This window comes from Epargyreus clarus, unplaced genomic scaffold, assembly GCF_041222505.1.
Source record: "Epargyreus clarus isolate Ecla_fem2 unplaced genomic scaffold, WU_Ecla_fem_2.2 ptg000024l, whole genome shotgun sequence".
NCBI lineage: Eukaryota > Metazoa > Arthropoda > Insecta > Lepidoptera > Hesperiidae > Epargyreus > Epargyreus clarus.
In genome coordinates this window covers 9,996,661-10,007,500 of record NW_027332231.1, presented here as the reverse complement: position 1 = coordinate 10,007,500, position 10,840 = coordinate 9,996,661, and the positions used below count along the sequence as shown (strand labels likewise).

At 37.3% G+C, this 10,840-nt stretch overlaps 1 protein-coding gene and 2 non-coding genes across 3 annotated transcripts in view; 1 reads left to right on the top strand and 2 right to left on the bottom strand.

The window, feature by feature from the left end:
- Dhc98D (Dynein heavy chain at 89D) overlaps positions 1 to 10,840 on the top strand; it is an 81,115-nt gene that overhangs the window by 12,718 nt on the left and 57,557 nt on the right. Inside the window, exons 18-28 of the mRNA XM_073086993.1 lie at positions 1,529 to 1,673; positions 2,124 to 2,237; positions 4,515 to 4,695; positions 5,254 to 5,400; positions 5,734 to 5,816; positions 7,433 to 7,559; positions 7,987 to 8,229; positions 8,679 to 8,848; positions 9,345 to 9,532; positions 9,911 to 10,072; positions 10,601 to 10,801. Coding sequence (XP_072943094.1) covers positions 1,529 to 1,673; positions 2,124 to 2,237; positions 4,515 to 4,695; positions 5,254 to 5,400; positions 5,734 to 5,816; positions 7,433 to 7,559; positions 7,987 to 8,229; positions 8,679 to 8,848; positions 9,345 to 9,532; positions 9,911 to 10,072; positions 10,601 to 10,801 — 1,761 coding nt within the window. The remainder of the gene's footprint in view (positions 1 to 1,528; positions 1,674 to 2,123; positions 2,238 to 4,514; positions 4,696 to 5,253; positions 5,401 to 5,733; positions 5,817 to 7,432; positions 7,560 to 7,986; positions 8,230 to 8,678; positions 8,849 to 9,344; positions 9,533 to 9,910; positions 10,073 to 10,600; positions 10,802 to 10,840) is intronic.
- On the bottom strand, positions 2,996 to 3,068 carry TRNAA-AGC (transfer RNA alanine (anticodon AGC)). The gene has a single exon. It is a non-coding gene; the product is annotated as a tRNA-Ala (tRNA).
- On the bottom strand, positions 3,148 to 3,220 carry TRNAA-AGC (transfer RNA alanine (anticodon AGC)). Its single transcript has one exon. It is a non-coding gene; the product is annotated as a tRNA-Ala (tRNA).

Here is a 10,840-nt window from a genome sequence, read left to right as displayed (position 1 = left end):
CCACCAACTATATCAACCAGAGCTTTGGCAATTTGCGGTAATTTAACTTTTTATACAACAAATCCACCTCAGTGTCCATCTGATAGTAAGTGGTAGCTCACTCCATGAAACGTCTGAAATCGGAATTTTGCCTGTGATACGCCACGGATGTGGTGCTACCCTTGAGGGCTAGCTTGGAGTCGTCCACCTCACGGTAAGGGATTACTACACCCCATGGTCTTCTATAGTCATATCCGAATGCGCTCGTTATCAATATTCAATCTATCCAACGTTTTCTTACCAAAGATCGGCAATTAACAATTTCTTCATACAAGACATTGTCAAATTTCGATCTTAAGTAGGTAAAGATTGGATACATAGATTATCAATAACGGATGATAGACGACGTCGCAAACGCGTGAAGAACCTCGTGTACCCGATACGCACGATCGACTTAGCGTATTCGTATTCGTCAACAAGGAGAACTGGGACGTCATCATGAACGACTTCTGGAACGAGGTGCGCTATCTGGAGGAGGAGGCCAAGAACTATATCAACCAGAGCTTTGGCAATTTGCGGTAATTTAACTTTTTATACAACAAATCTTCCTCAGTGTCCATCTGATAGTAAATGGTAGCTCACTCCCTGAAACGTCCGAAATCAAATTACATCGGAATTTTGCCTGTGATACGCCACGGATGTGGTGCTACCCTTGAGGGCTAGCTTGAAGTCGTCCACCAGACGGTAAGGGATTACTACCTCCTATGGACTGCTATAGTCAAACCCGAATGCACCGGTTATCAATATTCAATATATCCAATATCTTGCCCACCAAAGTTCGGCATTCAACATTTTCTTCATACTAGACATTGTCAAATTTCGATCTTAGATCGTGCTAAAGCCATGAGTTTTTACGTTTTGACAAATATGACTATTTTGGTATTTTTACGTATTTGCCCATGCCATTTCCAATCAGCGCCCCTAGCGGATTGTATCAGAACTATAGTGTCAGTAACGTAACCTTAAATATCTAAATTAACAAAATGGCGCATTATGTTTTGTCTCTCTTTTTGCGAACATGTGCGGGAGACAAAAAGTTCGTCACTTGAGCACCTACTTATTGTTCTGTTTACTCAGTGGTGCGCTTTGGACAACTCATTCTACTGAAGCAAACGGAACAGAATAATGAATTGAGTAAACGTAACGTAAAAATGTGGGACGTTTTGAAAACTCATGATAAGGGTACCTACTGGTTTAAAGGGTGAGCTTCCGACTTACTTCTCCGGCGTAGTTCATGCATCAGCTTATGACCTCTGATTGAACTCTTATCTGGGATTGATTACAGGTGCCTACGGGTGGCAGTGATTTACTATTAGATGGACTGCATGTTCGTTTACTACTTCCATATTATAAAAGAATAATAAAAGCGTGTTAAATCGTTTGTCAGATAATCGCATACTAATTTTACTTATATTGTCATATTTCTTATTTGGTCAGGAAATACGACTTGTGTAGTTATAACAATTTATCATCCTGTCTGTCCTTGCAGTTCATCGGAGGAAGCTCTGGACGTGCTGCTGAAGTTCCTGGAGTTCGACACGAGGGAGTCGATACGTCGCCAGCTTTCTACAAAATTCGATCTCGTCATGCGGCAGTTTATCAAGGAGATCACTGCCTTGGAGGACAAGTTTACGGTAACATGCTTTCAAGTAGTTGTTTCAAAATTACTGGAGCTTTACTTTATATGAGCTAGGATATGAGTTTGATGTACTACTAAAATATAATAAAGTTTTTTTAAATGTTTGTTTGCCTATTTGTGTGTGTTGACTAATCTTGAAATTATAATACAATTTCTTTGATTTTGATAGTCTTACGAGTACACTACAAAACAAAACACAAAAGAGATATCTCGATCAATAATACTTTTTTTTTAAGTTATAATTTTTCTCTAAAGTTAATTATAAATATACATAAATAAAACATTTTTGTATTATGTTTACCAACTTGAAGTCGCATACAATCGGAAGTGTTTCATCCTAACATTTTTTGAAAATTAAAAAGGAAACATGCTTTATCGTTCGTATTGCATAATTACACAAGTACACATTTTTCGAAACATACTGTAAAAATTATTTTACTTACAGCGATTCCGCAAAAATCCACCCCTTCTACGTAACCACCCGCCCGTCGCGGGCGCCATCTATTGGGCTCGGGCGTTGTTCAACAAAATGAAACAGCCCATTATGAAGTTTCAGAAGGTACGACCTAGTTTTGTTTTGTGAGTATAGATGGCTGACGTACCGATGAGGGGGCCACCTTAGTTCAGGAATGGCAATTGTTAAAATATCGGATCGCGAAATTATTTAAATAATAAAATCTTATTTTCTTAGCTCAGACACATCTTTTTTCTTTAATTATTTGACAAGAAGAAGAAAGACGAAAACATTACCAAAGAGTATAGTAACCTATAACAATACTTTTTCGATAATCTATATTACTACTATTTTTTTATTTAAATGAAGATTATAATATTTACTTATTTTCAACAGCAATGCATCTATGATCGTTTCAGGTAGAAAGTGTCCATCAGTTAAATGTAGTTGGTCTGCAAGCTCGTTTGCTACTCCGATGAAATATTTCAATGTCATCCTATTATATACTTCCCAGAATTTGATCCTTATCAGCAACACTATCAGTAGTGGAATAATATGGAGGGTGTATGTTTTATCAAAGTGAACTCGTTCGATTACCGGCTAGGGAAAAAGATATTTCAAAAAAAGTAATGATGCAGTTTTAAAGATTTTTTAGCACCGCGTGCCGTAACCATGTTTTTTATATTTGTACCCAGCATTACACACGTTACATTTATAGAGCACATGGTCACCATTATAAAGGAAAATTATCAAAAAAAAATTTGCTACCGAGCTTCGCCCCCGTGTGGTGTACGGACAAAAGTATGAAACATATTTCCAAAAGTGACCCCATTTAAAAAAAATTGGACTATTGCGCTCCAGATTGGAGGCGCCGGGTATCGATCCCGGTACCTCTCGCATGCTAAGCGAGCGCTCTACCATCTGAGCTACGCCCCCGTTGTATAGTGCAGACAAAAGTATGAAACATATTACCCCAAAGACACCCTATTTAAAAAAATGCACTAATAACATGAATTGGAGGCGCCGGGTATCGATCCCGGTACCTCTCGCATGCTAAGCGAGCGCTCTACCATCTGAGCTACGCCCCCGGTACAAGTGCCGGCGTAATGTCCGCACACTATCGCGCGGTCACTGCGTCACATACACTTTCACCGTACGTGACATTGGAAGGATTGCTCTCATTTGTTTTGTAACAACCGATTAAGTACATCGAGGCAATATAACTTTAAAAATATTGTGACGTATTTTATACTATCCTTCCTACTTATAGCGCTTTTAAAATTGTTCAACATGAGATATGAATTTTATATGTCATAAACATTACCTATTCGGTTCTATTTATTTAAACGAATAGAATTCTAGTAATATAATGAAAAGGTAGTTATAAATTATTTAGTTTTTTATTCTGTATATTAATATTTCTTGTCTTAGCTGTGATGGAAGATTTATCCTATTTTAATTCAGAATCCTTATCAGAAACACAATATTCGCCTACAATTAGCGGAAGTTTGATATAGCAAACAATCATGTAGATTACCTGATATACATAAGTGGACAATCCTATCCATGGACATCTATAACCAACTATACAGCAGAGGATCTACCTGATACCGACCACAAATTCATTGATGTATAAGATGCTCCAATATCAAAACATATATATATATATATATATATTATGATATTATGATATGAATATTATGATATTATGTAAGAATCTACTACTACTAGAAATATGTATTTGTGACGTTGATACCTCACAATCGATCGAACAACAATGGTTCTACCACCCACTAAAACAGAACTAAGTAGCCCTTGCTATTCTACTGTTAGGCAGAAATTGAGGAAGTAGCCACCGCATCGAAGGTTTCTGGATTTTTTTTATATACGAGTAATATAGGAGTAGCATACGAGCATGCAATCCAACTGATGGTAAATGACTACTGCCGCCCACGGACATCTGTAATCAATCCCACGTAAGATTCCTATCGGCCACAGATGCATCTGAGGTCTAAGTTGGAACGCCTGGGATAAGTATGTCCCCTTACCACAACGGTCAAAAGGGAACATAGCAACGCTTAATGCTGCTTATTAAGTAGAAAAATATGTGGTGGCGCCTTTGCAGTTGAACCGCAGAGATTTCTACCACCTTCGAATGCATTAACGACCCAACGACCCGCGTAGCGGAGCTGTCACCATACCGGTCTGACGCGCAGACGGTCCCGGGTTCGATCCCCGGCCTGACAGATAACTAAATGATCAATTTAGATTTCTGTTTCTGGCTCTGGGTCTTTGTGTATTTGTCTATGTGTGTGTGTCCACTGGCAATGGCACCCACGACGTGGAGCTGTGTAGAAAGCGTTATACAAAATAACATTATAGATACCAGAGCTGAACGACTGCGAGCAGAAGAAGGAAGCCTTCCTGCAATACAAGGCTTTCTCGAAGGTGATCAGGGAGTACGAGGACACTAAGTACAACGACTGGGTGCAAGGCGCCTCCGCGTTCGTCGACAACATGATGAAGAAGAACATACTACATGTGCTGTTTAAGAAGGAAAATGGTATGCTTTGATATTTGTTATTTGACATGTTTAAAATAAATTAATGAAAAAGTAAAAATGATCCTTTGTGGTGTCAATTAGCATAGTGTGAGCCATTCAGAGTGCACTAAAAGCTGATCATCGTAGAGTTTGAGTTAATTAAATATCGTATTGTATGAAAAAAATAAGATAGCCTTATGGTTAAGAAACTCTGTCTCTTGATTGAGGGGTCTGAGGTTTAAAATCCCAGGCACGCACTGCACCTCTAATTTTTCACAATTATGTGCGTATTAGAAATTTATTATCACTTGCTTAAACGGTGAAGGAAAACATCGTGAAGAAACCTGCATACCTGAGAATACTTAAAAAAACAAAGTGTTCAAAGGTATGTGAAGTCTACCAATACGCACTTGGCCAGCGCGGTGGACTATGGCGTAATCCTTTTCATTCTGAGAGGAGACCTGTGCCCAGCAGTGGGACAGTAATGGGTAGATTGATGATGATTTTATGAAACCTGAGTTATTTACCAAATATAAGAAATCCAAAGTGAATTATATGTGATTCGTTGTTGTAACACAGACACAGCGCCACCTAGTAGCCGCGGCATGCAACTGACTGCGGCGGGCAAGGCGCACGTGGCGAAGAAAAAGGGCTCGGAGACCTCCCTGCGGCCCGTCGACGTTGTCAATAAGGAGATTGCCGATAAACGACGCAGGGATAAGGCTTGTATGTTTGTTTGTATACATACAACCTTTGTCTTTAAAGAATCACTCATTATAATGTTTATCTCAAAATGAAATACCTTATTGAAACTAGTGTCTTACACATCCAAAAAACCTTATAAGGAACTTTAAGGCATACAATTGCATTTAATTAATTTTAAGTTAATTAATTAATTTTAAATATGCATGGTATGCATCTGGTAAGTTTGCATAGATTCGATCGTGCACCATCAGCCCGGGAAATATTATTTCATATATTTCAAGTATTATGACAGTGTTTTATATAATTAACAGATTTCAAAAATTATACATTGCCTTCATATTTTGCACTTTCCAGTAATGTTGATGAGAATTCCGGGACAGCACTACGAGAATGTGAGGTCACCGAGCTCCGTATCTCTGTTAGCAAAAGAAGGACTGGTGAGATATTGGTTACATTTTTTGTGTCTTTTATTCTTTTTGTATTTTGTAATATGTTGTATGGCCCATCCGGGCTATATTTCCGGTCGATTGCTACTATAAAACTGAATATACAGGGTGAAATTTTCAAACGGGCCTTCAGGGCCAAATCCGAAACTATAAGGATTAGCGAAAAATGCTGTAAGGAGTTACGAGGCCGATTTTGATAAAAACTAAAACTGCATCATTAGTTTTTTAAAATATCTTTTTCCTTAGCCGGGAATCGAACGAGTTCATTTTGAAAAAAAATACACCTCTATATTATTCCACCATCTGATAGTGTCGCTTATAAGGATCAAATTCTGGGAAGTAATGTTATGTGACAAATTAAAGGAAAAGGAAAATTTTGAAGAAAATACATATTTTTCCATACATTGCCATACTACTCCTTAAGGATTATACATAACAAATGATTTATGTATAATTCTTTAGAAACATACGTAAGTCATACCATTGAAGAATTTGTTGGTTAATCAACTAATTATTCGATGTTATAACCGTGACATACGGCTTAGTATGAGAAAGTAATAGTTTGGCAAGTAAATTACCGCCGTTTTTAGGATTTATTTTTTAATAAAAATAGATAAGTGATTAAATAGTAAATTGTTTGTTGTTTATAACTACGTTTCAACGTTAAATATGATTTTATATATCTCTTTGTTTAGTTATCACTCGGATTTGACTCGAAAAAGACATTCTCGCAAATTGGCAATTTTACATCTGTATTAAACGAAACTCCGCCCATAGCAAGTTAAATCTATTATAATGGTCCTAAAAGTAACCTTAATTAAGTCGGACATAAAAACATAACTTCTTGAAGAACAATGCGTCCATTTCGAAAGATTTGAAACATTGAGCCAAAAAAAATGTTAATACGCGAAATGTTTAAATTGATGAATGGCGGGAACTTAACTGCCAAATTAATATGAAAAAAAAGGTATTTTCTTAAAATTGAGGCTTTTCCTTTAGTTTGTCATTTATCATTACTTCCCAGATTTTGATCCTATCAGATAGTGGAACACTATCAGATAGTGGAATAATATAGATAGTGTATTTTTTTTTCAAAATGAACTCGTTCGATTCCCGGCTAGGGAAAAAGTTATTTTAAAAAAGTAATGATGCAGTTTTAGTTTTTATCAAAATCGGCCTCGTAACTCCTTTCAGCATTTTTCGCTAAACCTTATAGTTTCGGATTTGGCCCTGAAGGCCCGTTTTAAAAATTCACTCTGTATACTATAAGCTATAATAATAATACTGGTCTACGGTTCCAGCTAAGATTTATAATACTAGCTCTACAAACCAATTTAAAAGACCTCCTTTATATACGCTCGCTGGTTTAGACAGGTCAATCTGGGAGTTATATTGGTGACTTATTTCATTCCCTTAAAAAAACTTATTTTAATAATTTATAGCCTATGCTACTCCAGGATAAATTACATACATATTAAAAGAGATTTATTCCAATCGAACCAGTGATTTCGGAGCCTCTTCAATGCAAACAAACAAACATTCAAATTTTTCCTCTTTAGAATATTAATATAGAAAAATATAAATTATTTCTATCACTATAAATCCAGACCGATGTAACGTGGCGCGATCTGACGGTGCACAAACTGATGCAAGAGTACGACCTCGAGTTCCATCCCAACTTCGACAAGAACATCTTTTTAGTTATACAGGAAGCTGAACTTATGGAGCAATTGGGTAATTGACTATAGCATATTATGCACATAATGCAAGCCTAGATTTTTAGAGTGCTGTCGTGTTCTGGTTTGATGGGTGTGGTCAGGGAGACATTCTAAGGCTGTTTTATGATGATGATTATTAATCTAGTGCTGATTCTAGGTGTCTATTAGCAGCAGTAGTTTCTTACCATCAGGTGGACGGCATGTTCCTTTGTTATCTCTATATTATACAATACAATATAATACAAAAATGGTTTATTGTACACCAACTAATAAATGACAAATATTTACATACATATAATGAAGAGTACAATAGGCGGCCTTATCACTTAAAAGCGATCTCTTCCAGACAACCATAGAGTAATTGAAAGAGAAACATATTAGACACAAGAAACACATAAATAATAAAAATAATATTAAATATTAAAAATCATATTTTCACAAAGGTTTCGACCTACCATCAAACATTCGCGACGTGGCAATGCAGAAGGCCCGTCTCTACTACGAATTGGAGGCATTGGACGACGTGATATCCAAGTACAACGCCAGCACGAAGTCCCTGAGCCCCTCAGAAACGCACCTGATGAAGCGCCACCTGCTGGACATGGAGCGCCACATCCTGCCCGGCCTCACGAGGATCACGTGGACCGCGCTCGGCATCAACGACTACATCATGGACATCACTAAAGGTATTGTCCGCGTAAAACTGCTAGTCCGCTCTGAATATAGAAATGAATCGCGTCGCCATAACAAATTGTAGGACGACACCTGCTCGCAACAACTTCAGAGCGGACTAGCAGTTAGGCGCGTACAACAACAACAGTCAGTAGTAGACTACAATCAGATGAATTAGCCCGTCTGCAAAGCACCTGATGAAACCCCACTTATTGGACATGTAGGAACAGTATAAAAGTTACATATAATTTATGTTATTAAATAGACTTAACGATATAAAAAATATGAGGAAACACATATATTAGAAACACGTCATAATTTGTAAGCGTCCGTTGATACTCAATACCATGCCATACAACACAATATGATAGCTTTTCATCGCACAACAATCATAATAATTTCAAAAACATATGAAACAAAATATGTTTTTCTATTATTAAGTTAAAACTACACACAATTCTAGGAGAAAACTCCTTACAAGCGGTGTACCAGCAATTGAAGATGGTGGAGAAAGAGATCCAATTCCTGATCGATCAACTGCAGCAGTTCGATTTGTTTCCAATCGTGCGACCCAAGAACTACGTGGATCCGATCACAGGCGAACCTGATGACACTTGGCTGTATCCTTGTAAGGTATGAAACGCTTATTATTTAGGCAACACTGCTAAAGTGAAGCAGTTTTTTTCGAGAGCATGTATGTATGTCTCATTCTTTCAAACGCTTTACGGTCCAAACGAGTTGATGGATTTTAGCATTAAGGATGCCTTTGGATTTGTCTGAATTGTGTGAGTAACCTATAGGCCATGTATTTTAACATACGAGTTGCAAGTACAGTGTGTGCGGGAGTGGGAGCAGATTTTTTTTCCATATCAAAATGGGTATAAAATTAAAGCTAATAAATAGGATTTCATTCGTTAATTTGTAATAAGTAATAAGTATTCGTTCATAACATATTTTATTTTATTTTTATAAATTTTAATACCCATTAGATACATATAACATCATAATTTCATTTGTCCTCCTTAAATAATAACCCAATTATAAATAAGTAGTAGTATTGAAGATGTTAAAAATATCTTTATAATGTTCGGCATCTAGCTATAAGAAATAATTTTAAACTGAATTCCAGACATACTTCGTGGAGGTGGAAAACGAACGTCTAGAACGTATGGCGACTCTCTCGCGCATATACGAGCGCATCGGCCCCATACTGATGAAGCTGGAGTACCTCATCCTCGGCTCCAGCACCGGCAAATCGGCCGTCATGACCGCCTACTACACTTACTGGGAGAAGAAGATATTTAAATGTCTTGTGGCGTGAGTATCGTTTTCTAGGTCGACTAAATACAGAATTTTGTTTTTTTTTATGTTTTAGAGTTACCAAATATTTTTAAGGTAATTGAATGCGACTAGGTGAAATAAACTAAATACGAATATTGGATGATTTAATTTTATGAGTTGATGTCACTTTATCAGTACCATCATGGTCTACAGATATAGAACAAAATAAAAACAAATATTAGAATTTATAGAAATTGAAAATAAAAAAAGCAATCAGAATAATTTAAAACTTGGACTTGACACATTTCTGTAAACATGATATATATTTACTGCTTTGAAAGTCATGTTTTCAGAACGACTTTCTGTCTGTTTTTTATCATAACCTCAACCCCCCTCCCACTCTCTTATACCCAGGTTGACCCTGGAGAACCTGGAGTCGTTCCAGCAGACGCTGAGCGAGCGCGAGGCGGTGTTCCAGGTGGACGCGGCACTGGTACCGCCCGACATCACCATGCGCCCCACGCCGCCGGAGGTCTGCAACATCCTCGGATACAACATCAAGCACTTCCTCAATAGGTAAATGTACAAAAAATGCAATAGTTTTAAAATGAACTGCTTAAAAATATAGCCTTTGTCACTCCCAAAATTTAAAGGAATCTAACGACACCTCATATGTATAAGAATCAAGTCGTTTGGCCTGTAAGGCGTGTCAGAAAATAAGAAATGCATACGCTCAAAAAACATTACTATCCGCATCGGGTAGAAATATAATTGTAAATATAAATTATTTTTAATAGGTATAACTGTGCAGCGGTGTAAATTAATCTCACAAAAAAGAGTATGCGATATTACATAATTATATCTATCAACTTTTACATGAGTGCGTGTTCATATGAGCATGCGGGCATGTTTTCTTTCATACATAAGGATGAAAAATATATCGCAAAGTTGCCTACTTAACTACAGTTTTAGAAAATCTTTTTCCCACCTTTTTATGAGCCTTAAGTTATAATAGCGGTGGTCTCTCAAATAAAAATCCCATTATTATGATAAATAATTCGGACTTACCACAGTCAATTCTACAGCCAATAAACTACTTCATAGATTGACAGCCTTCCCCCGCTGGATGAAGAAGACCTGTCTCCCGTGCCCTCCACAGCGGATCGCGGAGGCCACCGGCAACGAGTTCTACGTGTTCTCCTACTTCGAGGATGTGCTCCGAGTGGTCGCCATCAATGACGTCACGCTGCTCATACAGGACACGATATACAGGCTGACGCAGGACATCAATACGTATATACAGAAGTGGGTTGTTTGTATGTTGGATATGAAAATAAATGAATG